General features: G+C 25.3%; 2 protein-coding genes across 2 annotated transcripts; one reads left to right on the forward strand and one right to left on the reverse strand.

The window, feature by feature from the left end:
* Positions 1-18,832: 18,832 nt before the first annotated feature.
* On the forward strand, positions 18,833-19,045 carry OCT59_008481 (uncharacterized protein; the record flags this gene model as incomplete). Its single annotated transcript, XM_066142502.1, has 1 exon — positions 18,833-19,045. The coding sequence occupies one exon, from the start codon at positions 18,833-18,835 to the stop codon at positions 19,043-19,045; it is 213 nt and encodes a 70-aa protein (XP_065999378.1).
* A 1,811-nt stretch (positions 19,046-20,856) lies between these two features.
* Positions 20,857-25,777, reverse strand: OCT59_008482 (uncharacterized protein; the record flags this gene model as incomplete). Its single annotated transcript, XM_066142503.1, has 13 exons — positions 20,857-21,143; positions 21,219-21,275; positions 21,546-21,657; positions 21,738-22,121; positions 22,194-22,577; positions 22,651-23,028; positions 23,099-23,476; positions 23,549-23,914; positions 23,991-24,422; positions 24,517-24,864; positions 24,948-25,349; positions 25,433-25,560; positions 25,759-25,777. The coding sequence occupies 13 exons, from the start codon at positions 25,775-25,777 to the stop codon at positions 20,857-20,859; spliced, it is 3,675 nt and encodes a 1,224-aa protein (XP_065999379.1).
* Between the last annotated feature and the right edge of the window lie 1,265 nt (positions 25,778-27,042).

Consider the following 27,042-nt stretch of genomic DNA (forward strand, 5'->3'; position numbering starts at 1 on the left):
TATTTGAAAAACCATTGGAGAAAAATTATGAGGATGACCTTGCCGACATGTTTAAAAAATTAGAAGTAAAACTAGTAAATCAACTTGGAGGGCAAAAGAGACCACCAAACAATAACAATAGACAAGGACCACCACCTCGAGCATGTTATAATTGTAAACAACCAGGACATTATGCAAATGAATGTAGGGTAAATAATGGTCAAAGAAACTATGGAAGACCAAATAATCAAAATTATAATAGAAGATCAAATAACTATAATGGAAGACCAAATAACTATAACAGACCACCAAACCACCAAAACAATAATCGAGGATTCAATGTAGTGGAATATGATAATTATAATGACCAATATGACCAATATGATTATGATAGTCAGGATTATCAGGATAATTATGATCAAGGATATAGTTATGACGACCCGTATTATCAAGATAATGATGTAACATTTAACCATGTTGATCAAGATTTTTATATTGGTGAAAGACAAACAAGAAGTAACATAAAAAATAGGTCAAGTAATCGAGATGTAGATATGGAAATTGACCAAGAACAAACACGAAGAAGAAATAATAAATATGCAAGCCAAGAGGAAAGGGCAGCAGCATTACCAAAAAGAGGATTCACTGATGAAAGTCTGAGGAAAGCACAAGAAGCAAGGAGAAATAATAATACATGTGGAAATTGTGGACAAAGAGGTCACTATGCAAAACAATGTAAAAATGAACGTGTTGAAGGTATTCATAGGACAAGCGCATTTCAAAGAAATATACCAAAATATAACGTATTAGAGGATATGAAAAGTACCAGAGCAAATGCAACTTTTTCACAAATTATAGATATGAGCCCAGAACAAAGAAAAATATATTATGATGGTATGAGAAGGTATCCACAAACAGATTGACTACAAGAATCAATAAACAACATTGAAGCAGAACACTTAACTGCATTAAGGGGTAAATTAATAATAAACCAAGAATTAAAGGACGTAATGTTTGATACAGGAGCAGCAGTAAATGTAATAACTAGTCAGATAATGGATGAAATGGACCTAAAAATTGAGGAACCAAGTACAGTAAGATGTGTGATGATAAATGAGGATAAATTAGCATCTAGGGGTACCACGACAATATACATACAATTTGGGGATAAGGAAATACCCATTAAGGTTGAAGTAATTGATTCAGGAAAAAACGAAATTGTGTTAGGAAATGGAGTATTAGATATGTTCAAAGCAAATATAGATTACACAGATAAAACAATAATAATTAGAATGAATGATGAAACTATGGATATACCAGTAAAATACACACAAAGGACCATTAAAGGGTTTGAAGAAACATTTGATGAAGAGGAAATATTAGAAGAATTATACCAGGATGAATTGTATAACATATATGAAGATGACCATGAAGGTCAGGAAGATGAAAATTTTAAAGTATAAGTCTTGGTCAGAATGATACTGAAGAGACGATAAAGAAGCACAAAAGTGACCATGAAAAATTTACTGAAAAATTTAAAGTAGGGGACATAACCAATGAACAAAAAGGTAAATTAAAGGTATTAGTAGAAAAATATAAGGATATATTTGAGTACGATGGTGAAAAATATAATAGGACAAACCTAGTAAAACATGAAATCAGATTAAAAGGGGGTACTGAACCAATAGCCCAAAAGAGGTACAAAGAAAATGATGAAAAAGGTAAATTCATCAGAAAAGAGGTTGACGAGATGTTAAAAATGGGAAAAATTAGAGAATCTAGAAGTCCATGGTCTTCACCAGTGACTTTAGCAGGGAAAAAGTCGGGAAATTATAGATTTTGCATCGACTATAGAAAATTAAATAAAGTTACAATAACAGATGCATATCCATTACCGAGGATTGATGAACAATTAGAAAGGATAAGTTCAGGAAAATGGTTTACCAGTCTAGATTTAGCATCAGGGTTTAATCAGATAGAAATGGTTGAGGAAGATATTGAGAAAACAGCATTCATATGCTCAGCAGGATTATATGAATATAATGTCATGCCATTTGGGTTAACAAATGCGCCTGCAAGTTTTCAAAGGTTAATGGATAAAGTATTAAAAGAGTACCTAAATGAATTTGTGATAGTATACATTGATGATATAATGATATATTCGGAAAATTTTGAAGACCACCTAAAACACATAAAGTTAGTGTTAGAAAAATTAAAGGAAGCCAGTTTAATACTAAAGTTAAAGAAATGTATATTTGGAAAAACAGAAATAGAATTTTTAGGACATGTAGTTGGTAAAAATGGATTAAAACCAAGTCCAGGAAAGGTTGAAAAGATACAAAAATTAACAGCACCTATAAATATAAAAGGTGTAAGGTCAATATTGGGGTTATGTACGTATTATAGAAAATTTATTAAAGATTTTTCAAAAATAGTAAAACCAATAACATCTTTATTGAGAAAAGATGAAAAGTTTGAATGGGGCATCAAACAACATGAAGCATTAGAAATATTAAAAAGGAAATTAACCGAAGAACCGGTGTTAAGACAACCAGATTGGTTAAGGAAATTTATATTAATTACAGATGCTTCAGGAATAGGATTAGGGGCAGTATTAGCTCAAAAAGATGATAAAGGTCAAGAATACGTAATAGAATATGCCAGTAAAAGTTTAAACAGGACAGAACAAAGATGGCCAATAACCGAACAAGAATGTTATGCAATTGTATGGGGAATACAACATTTCCATAAATACTTGATCAATAGAAAATTTGAGGTAGTAACAGACCATGCAGCTTTGAAGGGATTAATGACTGCAAAAGTACCAAAAGGAAAGAGATCAAGATGGGTCATGGAATTAGAACAGTATGATTTTGAAATAACTCATAGACCAGGAAAAGAAAATAAAAATGCAGATGCCTTATCAAGGATAATATAAATAGATGGGTAAAAGAGTTACTTGGCAAAAATAAAAATGGAACAGGTGGTAAGAAATACGAATCATAAAATAAAGGATATAATCAAAAATTTAGAAGGTATAACAAAGGAATTAAATAGGATAAATTATAACTATAAATACAAAGCCGAAAATTTTGAGGATAGTAAGGAAAGACCACTAATTTTGGAAACCCAAGAGGAAATATTACAAATAGAGGTGATATTAAGTAAAGTAAACAGGCTAAAATTATCAAAATTATGTAAAAACGGGACTTAAAATAATAATCATATGTGGAGTTGACGGCACTGGAAAAACATTCATCGTAGATAAACTTATAAAAGAATTTGAAAAAGTAGGACAAAGTGTGAGGTTTAACACTTTTAAAAGGAGAAGAGAGGACAATGATAAGTATAAAATACCAAAGAAAGGTATAGAATGGGAATTCAGGAAGGAAGTTGTCGAACAAATCAACAGGAGAATGGAAGAACATGATAATGAGGATTGGTTAATATTAGATAAAAGTCCCTATAGTGAGTACTTTTATCAACAAACACCATCATTCGACAGAGGATACATAACAAGATATGAGAACCACCTATTAGAAAAGGAAGTATTTAGGAACAAAAGGATAATTGATGAATCAATAGTGATATTTTTGGAAAATGAAAAATGTTGGGAAAATTACAAAGGTAGAGAATATTCGAAAAAGGATCAAGGACATAAAACATCATACCCATTATTAGATGAAGAAAGATATATGGAGATGGTGAAATCATTTAAAGAATGTCAAGATATTTACGAAGGAGAAAAATATGCTAATATTAAAATATCAAATAATGACACAGATTGGGAAAGAGTATATAATAAAATAATAGAATTAGATGGAGATAAACCACCAATAGAGGTTAAAAATGTTGAGATTAAGGATAACATCAGAGTAACTGATGGTAAAAAGCATATTGAGAAAAATGGTAAAAACATCAGAATAATAGAAGACTTTGAAAAGATGGGAGCACTATATTTAGCTCACAGTCATGAATTATCGGCACATATGGGAATCAAAAGTACTTACGATAATTTAAAAGATAAATATTATTGGGAAAATATGCTGAATGATGTTGAAAGATATGTAAGGACATGTGATGAATGTCAAAGAAGAGGAAAACCACAAGGGAAAAATGAATTACACCCAATTAAAGTAGTAGAACCATGGTATCAAATCGGGATTGACTTTGTTGGACCATTGAACACGACAACAAATGGTAATAAATACATCATAGTAGCAATGGATTATTTTACAAAATGGCCAGAAGCCAAAGCAGTAAAGGAAGCAACTGCCAAAGAAGTATCAAAATTTATTTATGAAGACATCATTTGTAGACATGGATGTCCAATGAAAATATTGAGTGATAGAGGAAGTCATTTCAATAATGAAATGATTAAAGAATTAATGGAAAAATTCAAAATTAAATGGAATTTTTCTACAAGTTATCATCCAGAGACAAATGGACTTGTTGAAAGATTCAACCGAACATTAGGTCAAGCATTAGCGAAATTATCAACCAAAGATGATTGGGATCAAAGGATAGCACCCATATTATTTGCTTACCGAAATAAAAAGCATAGTTCAACAAAAATTCGACCATTTTATTTAACATACGGAAGAAATGTACGGACAATAATGGATGAAAATATCAAAGAAATTAACCTAAGTGATAGAATAGTTGGATTATTAGAAGAACTACCAAAAATCCGACATGAAGCCAAAGAACAAATACTGAAATCTCAAACAAAACAAAAAGAGTATCATGACAGAAAAATAATCAAAGAACACACCTTTGGAATTGGAGATAAAATACTACTCTATGATAAAGCCAAAGCACAACAACTATCGGGAAAATTAGAATCAAAATGGTTGGGACCATTTTACATTCATGAAATACTACCGAATGGAGCTTATAGAATTAAAAATATTAAAGGTGTCATCAAGAAGATACCTGTAAATGGAGAATTATTAAAGACTTACCATACACTGATGAGTAAATGATAACTATCATCAATGGACTTAGAAAAATAAAGATAATTTATAATCATGTGAAATAAAATCACATGACATAAAAATAATTTTCGAAAATAGGAAAAACTAATGAAAATTTCCTAAGAAAGACCGAAGTGAAATCCGGTACAGGAAAACCGTAGACTTAACAAACACATGATAAACCGCAGATGTAGACGCAGCAAAAAGGAATATTTAAAACGCAGCTGAGTCAAGTGACAATGCATGTTTGATTTAGTGGTATAATTCGCACCTACCACTTCGAGACACGAGTTCGATTCTTAGAATAAATTTAATGTGGGCATTAAATTTTTATGCGGGGGATAGTTGTAATGCCGTAGTATATCTAGTAAATTTATTAATTGTGAGGCGCAGTATTATATTTAGTCTTAGTGTATAAAATTTTAACTTATTTTTATTTTTATTTTAATTGGACCGAAAAGTCGTTAAACTATTAGTCATGAGAATCAAGGATAATTGGACCGAGAAGTCGTTAAACTAATAATCACATGGATTGAGGTGATTGGTCCGTGATGACCTTAAACTATTAGTCACGAGATTTAAGGATAAATGAGGATCCGAAAGATACTAAATTGAATGAAATCAAGTGATCTAAGGTGTCAAGTGATTAATTTGTTGATCACTACGTTAATATTATAAATCATAATTCAGGAGTTTATGATGATCAAATGGATACAAAATTAAGATAATGGAAATACTTTAAAACAATGGAAATACTTTAATAATTTAAATCCATGAATCGAAATTATGAATTTAGTTACACAAAAACAAACATAAAAGGGCGTGAAGATCACCTTTTGGAAAGGAGGGAAAATTAGACGAATTTTGTTATGAATTATTTATTTTGTTATTTAATGTTATTAAACCAAGCATATTATTGTATTTATTTATATTATTAATAAAGAGTCATTTTGTTAATACCTGAGGTGGCAAACATAATTCTCTATGGGCTCAGGTGTTACAGTAGGGATACCAATACCTTTCCGTATCACTCAGATAATACCTATATAACAGATACTAGCGATGTAATTCAACTATGAACGGATGTTAATCTGGACAGATATTAGTCCAATTATTTAAAATTTACATAAAGCTACATACCAAATTTGGCATTACTAAATTCGAAATGACGAATTCCTTATCCAGTTGCGGAAGATAAAAGATCACTTATTTGTGAATATAAATGATACTTTGTAAAGCACTTTACAGAAACCTTCAATTTTCATAAATATGATAAACATATAATTGTTAGATAGCAGTCATATTTTCGATATATAATAAAAATATTTTAGTACATGTTATATAATTATGAGATGATCAACAGATGTATAAAAACATGTTCGTAATTTCCTCGATTTACGCTATTAGATAATAGTCATATTGTTGATATATAATAAAAATATTTTAATACGTGTTATATAATTATGAGATAATCAACAGATGTATAAAATATGTTCGTAATTAACCTGATTATGCTATTAGATAACAGTCATATTTTCAATATGTAATAAAAATATTTTAATACACGTTATATAATTATGAGATGATCAACAGACGTATAAAACATGTTCGTAATTTCCTTGATTTACGCTGTTAGATAATAGTCATATTTTTGATATATAATAAAAAAATATTTTAATATTCTTTGCAGAAAACTCTAGTTTTCGTAAAATATGTTAGACATAAAAATTAATGATATTGGTGAATATTTTTGTAATATGAACAAAACAATTTTACAATATTTTCAAAATATGTTAAAGATGAACTTGAATTAACAAATATTTTCGTAATATGAATACAATATTTTGAAATGCATTAAAATATGATTGATATTAGCGAAACAGTTATTACAATGTTTTGAAATATATTAAATATAAAATATAAACTTAAATTAATGATATTAGTGAATTCTAAGAATGAATAAAATATAGCTACTATTTCGATTTCCTATATCAAAATTCATAAAATCTTTGAAATATAATTAACACATGAATAAAATATAGCTACAATATCAATTACATATGGCAAAATTCATATAATCTCTGTAATATAATTTAACATATCTTTCTCCTATTTTAACCTGATTAACCACGCACTTTAAGATGATGAATTACTTCTCCTTAATTTGGTTCATTAAGGAGGTTCCTAACATAATGTTAGTGTTTCATTCACTTATCCGCTGGCGGTCAGACTAAAATATTCCTTACTAACTTTTCATTCTTTCTTACTTTTTACACTAATAATAATATAAAAATTTTTAATACTGAAAAAAATATCGGCAAAAGCCCTATATTTATATTAATTTAGAATCACGTGTATCATGTGATTAACCTGATTAAAGCAATACTAATAATAAATCCGCAGTTTGGTCTTTTTTTTTAAACTTTTTTTAACTCTTTTTTTTAACAAAGTTTATTTTATTTTATTTTATTATTTAAACTTTTAACTATTCTTTTAATTTTTTCTAACACTTTATCAATGTTATAATATATTTCAACACCATATGGTCACCACTTTGTTATTTTTTACTCTCTATTTCCTATTTTCCTTCTTTCAATCATTCCCTCCTCTCTCTCATACATAGTTTTAAAAAAAAAGTGAAAAGTACCCACAAGAGAAAATCAAAAATTCTTTAACATTTTACATTTTGATTTTAGCTTCCATATTGAATTTCATTCATTTGAAATTCACTTTGGTACAATAAATAGTAGGAGGTTGTTTAGTATTAGGCGTAAGTATATTTTGTTGTGTAAAAAATGATAAGGAAAAGGAGATAAGAGCAGTTTCTTCGCAGATTCATATTTTTCAAATCTCCAGATATATAATTAATGCAGAGTATCAACAGAAATGATTGGAAGATATTCCAATAGTAGCGTAACATATTGTTAAATACCCTTCAAATGCTGAAACTGGAAGCTTTTTTTAGGTAATTCTTTCAGCTCCTCCAGTAGAATTTGTCAATTTTTTTTTCTTTAATTGTTTTGTTTTTTATCAAATAATTTTTAATGGTTGTTTTCTTAATTCTTAGATGGCTTAGTTCTACGGTATTTAGAATGTGAGTACAGTAGGAAGTTTTTTTTTAATTATTTATCTTATAGCAACGAAACATTTCTTAGATAATGGGATCTTCAGATATGTTGATTTTTGGTAAGGGTATTCGGAAGTTTTTAAAAGTTTCAAAACATTTTACTAATGTTACAATTTACTCTCTTTTTTAGCAAGTTTTTAAATCTTTGTGCGCGTTGGAATTGAGTGGGTATTTCTTTTTTTAGAATTTCTATTTTAACAAATATTTATTAATGTTTTGATTTTTTTCTTTTGTAGCTCTCATTATGGCATGTCTGGCCTCTTTGGATGCTGTCTCTTTAGATGTGGACTTTTGGTAACTTTTTTATCTTTTTTTTTTCACTTTTGACGAAATGAAACATTTATCAACATCCTTTCATTTTTCTTTCTTTTGTAGTTGCAGATTTTTAGGGTGTGATTTTATTATTTGTTTATTTTATATTTTTAATAAACTTTTGCTAAATGTTCATTTGTTTCTTCTTTTTAGGCAACTGAACTGGCTGAATTACTTTGGATGTGCAGGACCTCTTTGACGAACTGTCATTTGTAACATTTTGATTTTTTCTTTTTTAGCAGCTCTTTAGTTTCTTAGCTCAGGATTTTGGTTAGTCTCAAAATTTTTTATTAAATTTTTTTTATTTTTAGCGAACTTTACTAACAGTTTATTTATTTCTTTTTTTTAAACAGTTGTGCATACACTTAATTTATTGTAAGAATCTTCAGAATTTTTTTTAAAAAATTTTCTTTATTGAGCATTTTGTTAAAATTTCAATTTTATTTATTTCATTTTTAGGCAATGGAACCTTAGATTTGTAGATTTTGGTAAGTATTGGAAGTTCCTTTGGTTTTATTTCTTTAACGAATTTCTTACTAATGTTTTGACTTTACTTTTTTTTTAAATGATCAAGCATCTTGTATTGTATAAATAGAAATAAAATTACTTATTGAAAATTTACACGTCCACAAACAAGCAAATATACTAATAAAAATAACCTACAGTGTATTGCAAAATATCATACAAGAAATCTAGACTAATTACTACTACTATTTATTATCCTACCCGCAACTTACAGTATTTAACAGTCTGAAGAAAATCGCAGAAGAATAAGTGTGACCTCCAAATGAGATGGAAAGGAAGTGACCAGGAGAGTTGCAAAAGGGAGATAAGATGTGAGAATGGCGAACATACAAAAAAGTACAGTAATAATTTTGTTTCCTTATCATTGAGAGGGTCGTACAGAAAGGAGAATCAGAAGTCACATGATTTGACTTGGAAATTTCCTTGCGAATAAATCACAATGATCCAAATCAAGAATGTAACAAAAATTGTGCAGTGAAGGCATTATAATAGTTTTGTTTTTATTATAATTTCAATGTAAAATGTATAATTGTAATATTTTAGTGTATTTTTAATATATAATAAATTGTATTACTTGCAATATATTATAATGATATTTTTGATATATAATAAAAATATAAATATCACATTTTTTTCATAAATTTTGACATATTTTTGATATATAGTAAACATATTTTAAACATATTTTAATCATGTGTTTTTTAACATATGTTCAACATATTGCCGTTATCGAGTTACAACAGAGTTAACAGAAATGTATACGCAATATGTCAATCATATTTTAAAAATATTTTTACCATATTTTTCAAAATCAATAGGTTTCTGCAAAGCACATTTCTATTTAATTCTTTTAAAAAAGAAATTGGTACAAATTTTAAAGAAAACAATATCGAAGTTTTTCAAAAACTTACGATTTCTAAAAGAAAAGAATGAAAAAAAAAGTGAAATTGAAAAGAATAAAATTGAAATTGAAGGGGAATGAGGTTCATCAGGAAATTTTTTATGTGTAGAAAATATGCAAAATTTCGTGAAACTGATTTGCTCACCCTGAAAATACACATTATTTGCATATTTAATATATATAATATGTATATTGATTATTGAGTAATTTTCCATGTGATATATTGTAAAAAATTTGTACAAAAAATTATATTTATAATATTGTTAATTATATTGCATAAATTTTAAGAAATTTAAGTATTTGTGCAATATTGAATACCCTAAAAATTTAGTGATGTTAATAATTTAGGAATTTATGACTAACTATATATGTAAATTTTTTTTTTATATAAAATATTCTATAATTTATAATAATGCGATCAATTATTGATATCATGCTTTGAAATAATGCTAAATATTAAAGTGAGAATGAATAATGCTTGATAAAAAGTTTCTAATATACAAAATATGATGAATAAACTAGGCGCCGCCTGCTATTCCATCTTTATCTTGGCCTTCATCAGGAGATGCAAATGTAGCCTTGACTTTGCCGTCTTTTTCTTCATCTTTTTGAGCATCTTTTCTTTAATGATTAAATTAATAAAATTAATAGATTTCTTTCGTTGATTTTAAAAGGTATTAATATTATATTTGTATTTACCTCTTAATTAATTGATCTAAATTCAAAGGAGAGGCTGTTACGATAGTAGCCATAAGCACAATCAAGAGAGCAAAGAAGATTTGACGCAAATTCATTTTATAGCTTTGGAACTTTTTGTGTTTGGATATTTTTAGTTTCTTATTTAAAAGAATTATTCTATAAAAAATTTTATTTGATTTTCTGAATTAGTTGAATTGGAACAAGTGGGAAAGTCATTTATATATTGGGTTTTTTTCAATATTATTAAATGGGGCCTGTTATACCTTTGATCAACAAAACGAAATTAATTTTTACAAACAATAAATTTATTATTCTTTGTAATTTATCTTTTAAATGATTAGAAAAAAACTTTCAAACATTTCTTTCTTTCATCTTTAATATAACGACGTAATTTCACAATTAATTTATTCGAATTCTTTAGAAAAATGATTGGTTAAAGCTTGTTTAATAGTATTTTTTTTCTTTAAAAAGGAAAATAAAATAAAAAATCGAATTTTTTTAAACAAAAAAATTATTTGTCTTGCAGATGTTAAACTAAAAAAGGAAAATAAAGGAAATAAAGAAAATAAAGAAATTTTAGTCCTTGTTAAAGGTTTAATTTTGTGTAACGATAATTATGTTTAGATCCCCCATATAATAAAAATATTGTGACCTGATCAATTAATACAATTTAATTAAAGTTTGTGTTTCAATTAAATTTAAACACAAACTATTACTTTCAAATATTACGAATTCAAATTGCATAAGATAATTTATTTCGGAAGATTTGGTCATAAACCATAATTCCAAGCGCGCGCAAAAAAAAAAACAAAAATGTAAATATGATGCAAAAAAAAAGCCCAAATCATACAAAAAAGGTTTATAAAAATGGTTGAAAAATTTTTTCCGCTAACAAAATTTTATTTTTTAAACCTCTTAAACGTCTACTATTTCCTTGTTTTTAAAGAAAGAAAGAAAAACATAACAATAACGCAAGAAACAATCTTTATGTAATTTCTATAGTATCATCATCATCCTTTCTCAGATATTCTCAGATATTCAATAACATTTGTAGGTTCTTCATGCTTTATACTTTATTATTCAGAAAAAAAGTATTTTATAATATAGCGTATCAAATGTTCTTCCAATAAGATTAAATATTATTGAAACACCAGCGGACATTAAAGAATACTATTCCGTTGTAAATACATGACCTACAGAATAATTAATTCATTAATATTATTAACAAAATTCGTCGAAAAAAAATAAAGGATTGCTTACTCTAATTATAAATTGTGGTACATCTTCAATAAACTACTATATACAGTAAGTAACCGACTCCAAATATTTTTCGAAGCCATGTGATAACCAGCTATGACAGGATTGAAGATCAATGATAACCTTGATCATCTGTAAAATTATAGGTTCGTACAAAAAAGTTAGATGATATAAATGAAGTTAAGGATCACTGGATTTAATTCTTTTTACTTTATATATTTAAATTATTCAAAATTTTTTAATAAAATCCTAACATGTTCGACTTTGTATAAAAATATTATACATTTAATTGGTAATGTATTTTGATCCCTTTATTTTTATTGTGTAACATAATTTCAATAATTTTAAAACTATACAATAATAAAATTTAAATTACAATTTATGTTATGTGAACATTCAAAAATTCTTATCAATCAACTTAAGTAAATCCTTTATATTAAATTTAATTCAAATCAATTAATTTTCTATATTGAAAAAATCTTGCTGAGAATTCATTTTTTGTTTACTGAAAATAAAATAAAATGAAGTAGTATAGTAGGATCGGGCTTTTTGAATATTAAATTGATAACAGTTAAAATGAGTATAGTAGATAATATTAACATTTTTTTATGCTCAACAGCTTAATTTTCAAATTTATTTTTATTATGTTTATAAGTTTATTTACATTCTTTTTATTATATATGGTTATGTTTATAAAATAATGCTTTATATTTATAGTCAAATAATTATTTTTCTTATTTTCTTACACTGTTAGCTTAATTGGAACTAATTGAATCATTAATTTTATGGTATCCCAAACTAATATTTAAACGCTAATTCACGTTCCTTTTAGATAATTCCATTACACGAACTTTTTGCTTCTCGTTCCTTTATTAATATAAGTTCTCTTTCTCAATATTCAAGTTATATATATTTATTTATCACATATGTAAATAATCATAATCATCCTCTGGTCAAAAATCACAATTGGATTTTCTTTGAATGATTTGTTTTTGTGTTACACGGTGATTTTTGTTATATGATATAATATAAGTATTAGTTATTTACTAATCTAGTAGTATATAAATGGGTTATCATCCGAAGGATGATGACCCATTTATATACTAAACTAGATCAGTAAATAACTTTTTTATCATCCTAGATATACTAATTGGTCCGCCAGTTTATAACTGGCGGAAAAAATCCTAAATACCAATTAGTAGCCAGGTGATAAATCAAATTACAAATGAAAATGAAAATACTTGTCATCCACAATAATAATTTATGTCCGTCTAATAAGAATTTAGATAATTGATTTTATACATATTGCCGTTGATTACCTATAATTAACATGTTAATTTTAAGGTTAATAAAGTATTACATAAGACGCAGTAGGACTCGGAACGAACATTAATAATTTTATTTGTTTTTATTATAAAGTAATTTGATGAGTACTTTGTTTAAGCCAAAATACAATAAATATGTTTCTTAGTAATATTGATAATATCTGTTATGGAATCTCACTTTATACAATAATTTCTAGATTTTTTTTTTGTGTAAAATAGGAATTAATTAAAAAATATAAAAATTTTATAACATTTTTATGAATATTCTTTTAACATATTTATAATAATACAAAATTAAAATTATTATGCAGATGGGAAATGGGGTTTTTGCACTTTTGTTAACAAAATGAATTTTTTTTACATCTATTTTACAATAAGCTTCGCAAATGTTCATTATTTAGTCAAATGATAGTAAATTTATACTAAGCTTTCTAAATTCCATATTAAGCTATGATAAATATTAGTTAATTTTATTTATAGAAAGTTTGTATCCAAATATGAGAATTTTTGAGTTTTTTTTTTCGATAAAATCGTCTGGTTTGTCTCAGTTCCAAGATGCCTAAGGCTTAAAGTTGGCTCTAAACGATCTGAGCTAACGAGTCCAATAATACATATTGCTTGATATTAAATTAAATCATATTTACCTTTTATATTTATTTACATGTTAAATTAGAATAGATAAATTAGCGATAGTATGCTTTTGGATGATAAATTTCTGACGATCATCTTCCAAATTTATTCACTTTTTCGCTTAATTTGTAGTTTGTCATACGATCTACATGCATTTTTTCATAATTTCGGAAATGCTCAATGTGAACTTTTTTGATTCAATTTTATATAGCTATATATATTGCTAATTGCAATTGCAATAGCTATATAGCTATAGACGTTGTTATTGCAATATTGCTTCTTTGATATCATTAGAATAAAATTACAAAATATTCATTTTTGTGCCACTTTCGCTACATATTAACTTGAGGCATCAAACAATAAGTTTTATATTTGTATTTGATTTTGTTGATCTTTATTGATTTTCAATAAAAATAGATTCAAATATATTTCTTTTTCGTTAAAAAAATTGAAACGTGTAGATGATCATGTAGATCTTGTGATAATCAAAATAAAAAAGTGTTAAACGAAAATTTTTTTCAAAAATTTTTCTTTTTTTATAAATTTTTTTACATTTTTTTCTATTTGTAAGATTAAATATTTGGATATTACATAATCACTAATTAAATTTATAAGTGTATTTAAGTGTATTTCTTTTAGAAAATAATGTGATATTTCATAAAAAATATTTTTTCTTACTATTTTTATTTTTAAACTACTTGAATTTATAATTAATGAAAAAATTAATTAAAAATTTATGTCAGGTCATTTTCAAATTTTTATCATCTCAGTTCTTAATTTTTATATTACATTTATTTTTTATATAAAATTTTTTTAAATTAAACTTCTTTTTCCAAATATACTATAATCTCCACTTTGGCCAAATGAAATCAACTTCATTTATTAATTAAAAGTTGTTCAGGCATGTTGAAACCACTTGAATATTAATTTTCATGAATATAGGTATAGTGCTTAGAGAAAATTGCATTTCTTGATGATATTAACTCTCTTTTCTGTTTTTTAATTTAGAGCGTAATATTTCCACTTTAGACAAATGAAATCAACTTTATTTATTAATTGAAAGTTGTTCAGGCAGGTTGAAACCATTTGAATATTAATTTTCATGAATGTAGATGTAGTGCTTAGAGAAAATTGCATTTTTATTGATGATATTAACTCTCTTTTTTGTGTTTTAATTTAGAGCGTAATATTTCCACTTTGGGCAAATGAAATCAACTTTATTTATTAATTGAAAGTTGTTCAGGCAGGTTGAAACTACTTGGATATTAATTTTCATGAATGTAGGTGTAGTGCTTAGAGAAAATTGCATTTTTCTTGATGATATTAACTCTCTTTTCTGTTTTTTAATTTAGAGCGTAATATTTCCACTTTGGGCAAATGAAATCAACTTTATTTATTAAATGAAAGTTGTTCAGGCAGGTTGAAACCACTTGAATATTAATTTTCATGAATGTAGGTGTAGTGCTCAGAGAAAATTGCATTTTTCTTGATGATATTAACTCTCTTTTCTGTTTTTTAATTTATAGCGTAATATTTCCACTTTGGGCAAATGAAATCAACTTTATTTATTAATTGAAAGTTGTTCAGGTAGATTGAAACCATTTCAATATTAATTTTCATGAATGTAGATGTAGTGCTTAGAGAAAATTGCATTTTTCTTGATGATATTAACTCTCTTTTCTATTTTTTAACTTAGAGCGTAATATTTCCACTTTGGGCAAAAGAAATCAACTTTATTTATTAAATGAAAGTTGTTCAGGCAGGTTGAAACCATTTGAATATTAATTTTCATGAATGTAGGTGTAGTGCTTAGAGAAAATTGCATTTTTCTTGATGATATTAACTCTCTTTTCTGTTTTTTTAATTTAGAGCGTAATATTTCCACTTTAGACAAATGAAATCAACTTTATTTATTAATTGAAAGTTGTTCAGGCAGGTTAAAACAACTTGAATATTAATTTTCATGAATGTAGGTGTAGTGCTTAGAGAAAATTGCATTTTTCTTGATGATATTAACTCTCTTTTCTGTTTTTTAATTTATAGCGTAATATTTCCACTTTGGGCAAATGAAATCAACTTTATTTATTAATTGAAAGTTGTTCAGGTAGATTGAAACCACTTTAATATTAATTTTCATGAATGTAGATGTAGTGCTCAGAGAAAATTGCATTTTTCTTGATGATATTAACTCTCTTTTCTGTTTTTTTTTAATTTAGAGCGTAATATTTCCACTTTAGACAAATGAAATCAACTTTATTTATTAATTGAAAGTTATTCAGGCAGGTTGAAACCACTTGAATATTAATTTTCATGAATGTAGGTGTAGTGCTTAGAGAAAATTGCATTTTTCTTGATGATATTAACTCTCTTTTCTGTTTTTTAATTTAGAGCGTAATATTTCCACTTTGGGCAAATGAAATCAACTTTATTTATTAAATGAAAGTTGTTCAGGCAGGTTGAAACCATTTGAATATTAATTTTCATGAATGTAGGTGTAGTGCTTAGAGAAAATTGCATTTTTCTTGATGATATTAACTCTCTTTTCTGTTTTTTTAATTTAGAGCGTAATATTTCCACTTTAGACAAATGAAATCAACTTTATTTATTAATTGAAAGTTGTTCAGGCAGGTTAAAACAACTTGAATATTAATTTTCATGAATGTAGGTGTAGTGCTTAGAGAAAATTGCATTTTTCTTGATGATATTAACTCTCTTTTCTGTTTTTTAATTTATAGCGTAATATTTCCACTTTGGGCAAATGAAATCAACTTTATTTATTAATTGAAAGTTGTTCAGGTAGATTGAAACCACTTTAATATTAATTTTCATGAATGTAGATGTAGTGCTCAGAGAAAATTGCATTTTTCTTGATGATATTAACTCTCTTTTCTGTTTTTTTTTAATTTAGAGCGTAATATTTCCACTTTAGACAAATGAAATCAACTTTATTTATTAATTGAAAGCTATTCAGGCAGGTTGAAACCACTTGAATATTAATTTTCATGAATGTAGGTGTAGTGCTTAGAGAAAATTGCATTTTTCTTGATGATATTAACTCTCTTTTCTGTTTTTTAATTTAGAGCGTAATATTTCCACTTTGGGCAAATGAAATCAACTTTATTTATTAAATGAAAGTTGTTCAGGCAGGTTGAAACCACTTGAATATTAATTTTCATGAATGTAGGTGTAGTGCTCAGAGAAAATTGCATTTTTCTTGATGATATTAACTCTCTTTTCTGTTTTTTAATTTATAGCATAATATTTCCACTTTAGACAAATGAAATCAACTTTATTTATTAATTGAAAGTTATTCAGGCAGGTTGAAACCACTTGAATATTAATTTTCATGAATGTAGGTGTAGTGCTTAGAGAAAATTGCATTTTTCTTGATGATATTAACTCTCTTTTCTGTTTTTTAATTTAGAGCGTAATATTTCCACTTTGGGCAAATGAAATCAACTTTATTTATTAAATGAAAGTTGTTCAGGCAGGTTGAAACCACTTGAATATTAATTTTCATGAATGTAGGTGTAGTGCTCAGAGAAAATTGCATTTTTCTTGATGATATTAACTCTCTTTTCTGTTTTTTAATTTAGAGCGTAATATTTCCACTTTGGGCAAATGAAATCAACTTTATTTATTAAATGAAAGTTGTTCAGGCAAGTTGAAACTACTTGAATATTAGTTTTCATAAGATTTCATTTTTTTGTAGCTGTATTAACTTTAGAACACTTATTACAGCTTATGTCATTATTTTAAATTATAAAAATTAATTTATATTATTGGCTAATTATAATCACATGATACTATTTGATTTAATAATTTAATAAAATATTATTATTTAAAATTAAATTCATATAAATGCAACTAATATTAATAATTATAATTTAAGCAGTAAATTCATTGACCAATTCTTGTAAATTCTATGCTCAAATTATTTAATTTCTTTGATCAAATCAATATAAATTCAGTATAAATTATGGTCAATCATACACATGGTGCATTTTTGTGATATGGAATTGTGCATTTTCCTATATCCTTATATATAGTTTAGATACATTATTTTTAAGAAAAAATTGTATAAATCTTATTAAAACATGATTTTTTATAGGGTCTAATTATAATAAAATTTTATTATTCAGTAACAATTCAATTTATTTATATCAAAGAATTTTTTTTAATTATAAATGTTATATTTGGGGGACGAAGTCCCCCAGCAAATCGCATATTCTAGTTATAATTAATAAGTTATTACAAAAATTATTGAATTGTTGCTTGTTATAAATTTATATTTATAAATTTAGAAAAAATAAATTGATATTTTTTTTAAAAAAAAGTATTTTACAAATTTCCATAGTTTTTTCTTATTTTTTTTTAACACTATCTACAAATACTATAAATTCTGTAATTAATGTCGATGCGATAGACGATAGTACGCGAAAAATCAGCATCAACCAAGGTAGCACATGATCAGTGCACATGATTATTTTGGGTAATTATATTTTCGATCGCGAAACAATTTGTAATTTTATGCATTTTTTTAATTTTATTATTTATTATAATGAATTACTAAGGCGCCATATTTTACTTTCTTATGCTAATAAATTGCGTATTTTATTTATCAATATTATAACGGTTGACTTTAAGTAAATTTTTATTCTTTACATCCATTATATCGTGCCATCATTAATTTTATTTCAATTTTTTATTCAATTCCATTGTAAAATACAGTACGAATTAATTATCAATTTTAGGACGTTAATTAAATGATAAAGCTTTTCAAATTGCATGCCGTATTGCAACTAAATATCGGCAAGCACATGGTCATGGAGGAAATAATTCTTATCATTTATTAATTCAACTGCGGCAATTCAAACGAAAAAATCCTCCATTTAATTTGGATTATGATTCAAAATCTGAAACACAATTTGCTTGGTATCAAGAGAAATGCCTTTTGTTTCTTGCGATCAAGATGTTTTCAATTACACCTAATGAAGCATCGCAGAACTCGTTTAGATATTAGTAGAATTGATGATGCGTTCTTTTTGAATAACAAATGTTAAAAAAGTAATGGCTTTTTACGGAAAAGAAATTACGGCTGATGATTTGCGACATTGTACTCAAATCTCAAGTGTTTGTTATAGACGAATTTGATGAATTTGAAGAGCTTGATGGATTTGGCGATGCAATGGAACCATCTGATCATGCACCTAGATTCACGTCACTTAATATCAGTTCGATAGCTAATTTAGATCATACTATTTTATATTACACACCAGGACAGACAAAAATGTATTTATTTTTTGCTTGCTAAGGCGTCTAAAATGAGGTTTAAACATTTATTTTCTTGTTTAAATTTTATTTTTAATCATTTATTATCTAGATTTCCACATTTGAATATTGTGTTACAAGAAAGAATTCTTATAGAAATCTAAATTTATAAAAAAAATTATAATAGTTTAATAGAAATTCTAAATTTGTAAAAAAAAAAATTATAAACATTTAAATGTAAAAATAAACGTTTAAAATCATACTTTAAGTGTAAAATATGTGTTTAAACAAGTGTAAAAATAAGTGCAATTGTGTCCGCTCTGGCTTGAAATATCTTTTAATGGTGATCAAATAAAAAACTAATTCTAATAATCCAAATAGGATAATTTATTAGCGCCAGATAATTTCAGATGATCTTGTATTACGTTTTTAAAATGAGGTAACACGATACGAATAATAACTAAAGATAAAAATGTACAAATCAAATAAACTCTCAATAAAATAATGCAAACTTTTTAGAAACATAATTAATTATTATTATAAGTTAATTTATTTTTTAATTATAAATTATATTATATAAACAATTTTTTTTATTATATTTCCTTATTTGGATTTCGCCCAATTTTTGCCATATCGTATTACGCCTTATGTTTGGATTCTACCTTTATGTCTAATGAAAAAAATTTCGAAAACCCCATTTCGCCTGAAACCTTTTAGTATTGTTTTGCACCATTACTTTTAACACCTCTTTTTTCATCATTGCATAAAGATGTTTCAAATTTTTTGGTCAAGGACGTTATTTTAATTACCCTTTCTTTTCTATTTTTATATTTACTTAGTTAAACAAAAAAAAAAGAAAGGTGAAAGTGAATTATGTGGTAATATGGGACCAATCGTTTTACCGATTGATTTTCAATTTTTGATCATTGATTGATTTTTAGATTGATCATTTTCATTTTTTTCGTAAAATTCTCATATACTTACATAAATTTATTCTATGAGTGCTTGTTTATAATCTATAACTATATATTTATACTTCTAATATAAATAATGATTAGTTTTTATGCATCTGGGTTAATTTAATTCAGTTACAATTTAAACTTTTAGAATTTGGCCAATAATTTGGATTTCACCAACTTCGACAATTTATTTGGGATTTGAGATCTGAGATTTGGGATTTGGGATTTGAGATTTTGGTAAAATTCCAAAAATTATATTTCAGCATATATTTGTCAAATCCCAAATATATTCATATAGAGATTTTGACATTCAAGTTTAATAAGGAAATTAATGTAAAGTAATCAAATCTATCAATATGAATGTTAATGTATCTTACTTATATATAGCTACATTTCTAATATAGATTTATTAAACAATAAATTTTAAAGTTTACGAATTAAATTCAATTTGAAGCTAAATTATATTTTAGAGTTCAAGCTTAAGATATGAGTAAACTAAAATACAAACCAAGTTGATTCAAATCAAAATCAAGTTTAATGAATTGTAAATAATTCTTACTTAATATACTACATTTAAAATACTTTAAAAATAATAAGATGTCACAATATTAAATTTAATTTGCCCAATTACAAATTGATTTTATTTATTTAAAATGAAACTTACATTCACGATACTCTATTTAATCAATGTTGGACAAAAATACTAATATAATATATAGCTTAATAACTTACCTAAAAATAATTCTTAATAACTACAGTATATTTAAAAAATATAAAGAAAACATTTTTTGGTATATGATAATATTCTTTCAATAAAATGTTGATAAAAAAAATCTGTAAAAATCATTTATAATATATACTGTACTTCATTTATACTATCCATTTTAAGATTTGCTCATTGTAGATCTTTAATAAAAGAATTAAGAAATCGAGATGTATAAATAGCTTGATAATGAATAGTTATTTGTCTGTTTTTCATTAAAGAAGAAAGATGTAAATTTCTATAATTTTCTGCTTTTTCAATTTCTGAATTATTAATAGAAATAGACCAAAGTGATTGACATAATTCAATTATATTGGGTCTATCGTTTGGAATTAAATTCCAACATTTTTCCATTAAATTAATATAACTTTTTGGTGCTTCTGGTTCATTTAATTTAGGTCTAATTCCTTTACATATATCTAATGCCAAATTGAAATTATGTGAACAATTATCAAAAGGTTGTCTACCAGTTGCCACAAAATACATAATCATACCAAAACTATAGATATCTGCTACTTGAGTATAAGGTCTTCCTTTTAATACTTCAGGGGCTACATAAGGCATAACTCCATAAACATTAGATTTATTTACATCATTAACTTTTCCACATAATCCCATATCCGAAATAAATATTTTATTAATATTTTCCATAGAAATATTACTAAATAATATATTTCCTGTATGAAACCCATGATGAACCATCTGCTTTTCATGAATATCTTTAAGACCACATGCAATATCAAATAATGTTCTTAACTTCTTTTTCCAACTAAAACATTTAAAATTTTCATTTACACTTATCCAATTATTAAAATTTCCACCTTCTGCATAATAAAGAACAATAATATATTCTTTTGTAATTGGATCTTGAGACATTCCATATATTTTTAAGATGTTATTCTTATTAACCATTTTAGTTAAATATACTTTAACCTATTAAAATATTAACATATATAAATAAAAAAAATATTATTTAATATAATTTATAAATTTATAAGAGAAATTTACTATACCTTATTTAGAAATTCGCTGGAAAGATTTTGTGAATTATCTAAAATTTTTAAGGCGACTTTCTTATTTGAATCTCTTGCATAATTTTCGTTCAATTGATTATTATTGTATAATGGACCATTCTTCCATATTGCTGAATATACTGTAGCAAAACCACCTTTACGTATTTTTTTAATTTCATTAAACTGATTGTATGGTATCCATTCAAATAATGAATCATTAATTTTTAATTGAACATCTTGAATAAAATCTTCAATTTTTTTATTTCCACTTGTCCAGGTAATATTGTCTGAAATCAAAATAAAATCATTTGTATCTGGATTTTGAGATATTCCATATGGTTTAAAGATTTTTTTATTAAATTCTTTTGTTAAATAACTTTTAGCCTAAAATGCAAGGAAAAAAAGTTAAATATATCTTTATAAAAGAATTAAAATAATTAGAAAAAAATAATGTACCTCTTTTATTACAGAATCAATAAGTTCTTTTGAATTATTTAAACATTTTAAAGTAACTTCTTTATTTGGATCTCTCATATAGTTTTCATTCCATTGATTCTTCCTATATATTGGACCATCCTTCCATATTGCTGAATATACTGAAGTATGATTATCTTTGCTTATTTCTTTGATTTCATTAAACTGGTTATATGGTATCCATTCAAATAACAAATCACTAACTCTTGATTGTGCTTCTTGAACAAATACATCAACTTTTTCATTTCCACTTATCCAGGTAATATTACTCAGAACCAAAATAAAGTTATTTGAATCTGGATTTTGAGTTATTCCATATGGTTTAAAGATTTTTCTGTTAAATTCTTTTGTTGAATATCTTTTAGCCTAAAATATTAATAAAAAAAATAAATATATTGTATTAAAAAAAAAAAATTAAGAAGCCTAAAAATGTTTATACCTCATTGATTACAAATTCAATAAGATCTTGTGAGTTATTTAAGCATTTTAATGTAACCTCTTTATTGGAATCTCTTGTATATTCACTTAGCCAGTTCCTACATAACGGACCATCAATCCATATTGCTGAACATACTGTCATAAATTCATTTTTATCTATTTCTTTAATTTCATTAAATTGATTGTATGGTATCCATTCAAATAATGAATCATTAATTCTTGATTGTGTTTCATGAATAAAATCATCAATTTCTTTATTTCCACTCATCCAAGTAATATTATTTAAAACTACAATAAAATCATTTGTATTTGGATTTAGAGATATTCCATATGGTTTAAAGATTTTTCTATTAATTTCTTTTGTTAAATATTTTTTAGCCTAAAATATAAGAAAGATAAATAAATACATTATATTAAAAAAATTAAGAATATTTATAAAAATGGCGTACCTCGTCAATTACAGTTTCAATAGGTGATTTATTTAAACATTTTAAAGTAACTTCTTTATTTGAATCTCTTGCATAATTCCCATTCTGCTGATTGTTCTTGCATATAGGACCATTCTTCCATATTGCTGAATATATTGTAACAAAACTACTCTCGCCTGATGTTTTAATTTCATTAAATTGACTGTATGGTATCCATTCAAATAATAAATCATTAGATTTCAATTGCATTTCTAAAATAAAATCATCAATTTTTTTATTTCCATTTTTCCAAGTAATATTATTTAAAACCAAAATTAATTCAGCAGTATCTGGATTTTGAGATATCCCATATGGTTTAAAGATTTTTCTATCAATTTCTTTTGCTAGATATTTTTTAGCCTAAAATATAAGAAAGATAAATAAATACTTTATATTAAAAAAAAATTAAGAATATTTGTAAAAATGGTATACCTCATTAATTACAGATTCAATAGGATCTTGTGATTTATTTAAACATTTTAAAGTAACTTCTTTATTTGAATCTCTCGTATAATTTCCATTTTGTTGATTTTTCTTGAATATAGGACCGTCCTTCCATATTGCCGAATAAATTGTGGAAAACCCACTTTTGCCTATTTTATTGATTTCATTAAACTGATTGTGTGGTATCCACTCAAATAATAAATCGTTAAATTTCAATTGCATTTCTTGAATAAAATCGTCAATTTTTTTATTTCCACTTTCCCAGGTAACATTATTTAAGACCAAAATATAATCATTTGTGTCTGGATTTTGAGATATACCGTATATATCAAGAATCTTTGAATATATTTTTGCCTAAAATGAAAATGATAAAGATAAATAAAGTATGTTAAAGAAAAACAAATTGAAATACAAATATAAATTCTAGTACCTTATTTATTAGTGATTCAACGGGATTTTGTAAGTTGTGTAAACATTTTAACGCAACTTCTTTATTTGAATTTCTATCATGTAATTTGTTATATAACGGACCATCTTTCCACATTGCCGAATATACTGTTACAGACTTATTTTTACTTGTTTCTTTAATTTTATCAAATTGATATACTGTTACAGACTTAATTTTGCTTGTTTCTTTAATTTTATCAAATTGATCATATGGTATCCATTCGAATACTAAAGTAGCGAAGTCATTTGATTTAAATTGCATTTCTAGAATGAAATCATCAATTTGTTCATTTTTACTCATCCAGTTTATTGAATTACTTTGAACTAAAATATAATTTTTCGTATCTGGATTTTGAGATATACCATATAATTTAAGAAAATTATCATATCTATAATTTTTTATATACTTCTTAACCTAAATATAAACAAAAGACATAATTAATTATTTATTTACAAAATATATATACAGTATATAAAAAAAAAATTAAAAATATTTTGAGAAATTTTACCTTATTAATCAGAAAATCAATGGAATTTTGTGAGTTATGTAAATATTTTAAAACAATTTCTTTATTTGAATCTCTTTTATAATATAATGGACCATCCTTCCATATTGCTGAATATTCTGTTATAGATCCATATTTACTCGTCTCTTTAATTTTATCAAATTGATCGTATGGTATCCATTCAAATACTATGCCATCATATTTATTGTTTAATTGCATTTCTTGAATAAAACTATCAATTTTTTTATTTCCACTTGGCCAATTTATATTATTTAAGACCAAAATAAAATCTTTCGTATTTGGATTTTGAGATATTCCATATACTTCAAGGATCTTTGAATATATTCTTGCCTAAAAACATGAATAAAAGTAAGCGATTAATATTTTATACTCTTAAAAAATAAATATATGAAATATCCAAGATTACTATATACCTTATTTAAAACTTTATCGATGGTTTTTTGCGATTTATGTAAACATTTTAAGGTAATTTTTTTATTCGAATTTCTACCATATGCATTATAGCGATCAATATAATGTAATGGACCATTCTTCCATATCGCTGAATATATAGCCATAAAACCATTTTTGCCTATTTCTTTAAATTCATTAAACTGACTGTATGGTATCCATTCAAATATTATATCATCATTTTTATTTACTCTTAATTGCATTTCTTGAATGAAATCATCAATTTTTTTAATTCCACTCGTCCACTTTACTAGATTTATGGAATTATTTAGAACTAAAATATAATCATTTGTAGTTGGATTTTGAGATATTCCATATATTTCAGTAATATCATGACAAAATTTTTCCGTTGAATATTTTTTAGCCTAGAATATAAATAAAAGAAATTAATACATTATATTAAAAAAATGTATATAATAAAAAATATCGTAAAAAAAAAACTTTATACCTCATCTATTAAAAAATTTATAAGATATTGTGAATTATGTAAACGTTTTAATGCAACTTTCTTATTTGGAACTCTTACATATTTGTTATTTTGTTTGTTCCAATATAATGGACCATCTCTCCATGTTACTGAATATACCGTTATAAAACCATTTTTATCTATTTCTTTAATATCATAAAATTGATCGTATGGTATCCATTCAAATATTATATAATCGTCATAGTAACCAGTTTTTAATTGTATTTCTTGAATGAAATTATCAATTTCTTTATTTCCACTGGTCCTACTTGTAAAATTATTCTTTAAATATTTCACACAATCCACACTTTTCTGAAACGACGTCATTATTGTCTAAACAAATTTTTTTTTTTATAAAAAAAATTTTATTACAAGCTATATAAATGATCATCGAAAATATCGCATGTGACTGATAAATAATACTTTTCTAGTTATCTATGGTTAGGCCGTTTCAAATTTGTACACTTTACGTAGATCTAACGTATATAGAATTTAAATTTTAAGTTAGTCTTTATTCACAGGACAATCTTCAATATTTCATGTGATAGTTGTGATACGGTATAAAATGATTTATTTTTATAAATATTTCGCGAAAATTTTTTTTTTCAGAAAATGGAAATATGGAATTCTTTTAAATTACTTTCTGGACAAAGCACTCTTTTAGGTATAAAATTATTTATGATTACATCATAAGTAACGGTTGTCTAATTAATTATTAATAAGTAAAATAATAAATATTAATATATATATATATATATATATATTGATGTTCAGTAGAATGAATATATTTATGAATATTTATACTTTGTGAAAAAGAATATTATTTTCTTTTTTGAATATTTTGTTTTCTAAATCACGAGTTGATTATATAATCGTACAACTAATATTAAAAAAAAAAGAAATTGTATAGTAAATCCAGTTGCCAATAAATATTCAAATATAAATAATATCTTCAGCATTTAACACTTACTACTAAATAATTCTGATTCTTTTATAATTCCAACGTATTAAAATTATTTCATATTTCATATTGCAATAAATATTAACGAGGGTGTGCCATCAATTAACTTATGCAAAATATCATAAAAGTTTATCATTAGAAATTTTTTTTTAAATGGCCCAGTTATGAATCAAACACCGAGTATTTTAGATTAATTCGGACTTCTTAATTTTATTTTCTGATATGTATTAATTTATATTATAAATTACATATAAGTTTTTCCCAAAAATTTATCCGCACACGCCTTGAAATAGAAGCTATTAAAATTTCCCGAAAACTTAAAAATTCAATAAACCATACATTATTAGTCTTCGTGCAATACTACTATAAAAGATTAAAGAAATACACAAGTACCAAAAAAGATGACACCTCGCTTTCTAAATACTAAAGAAAAAATTTTTTCTTATCGGGAAGTATCTAAAAAAGCCAAAAAAGCTTGAATTATTTATTTATTTATTTATTTTTGAAGAGGAAGGTTGTCATATGAAAAAAAAACAACTATTTGAAGCGACAAAATTTGAATAGTGTCGGAAATGCGCGCTCCTGAACACGTGACACATCGAATCAGATTATCGTGTTGTACCGATAATAT

Source organism: Rhizophagus irregularis, chromosome 16 (genome assembly GCF_026210795.1).
Source record: "Rhizophagus irregularis chromosome 16, complete sequence".
NCBI lineage: Eukaryota > Fungi > Glomeromycota > Glomeromycetes > Glomerales > Glomeraceae > Rhizophagus > Rhizophagus irregularis.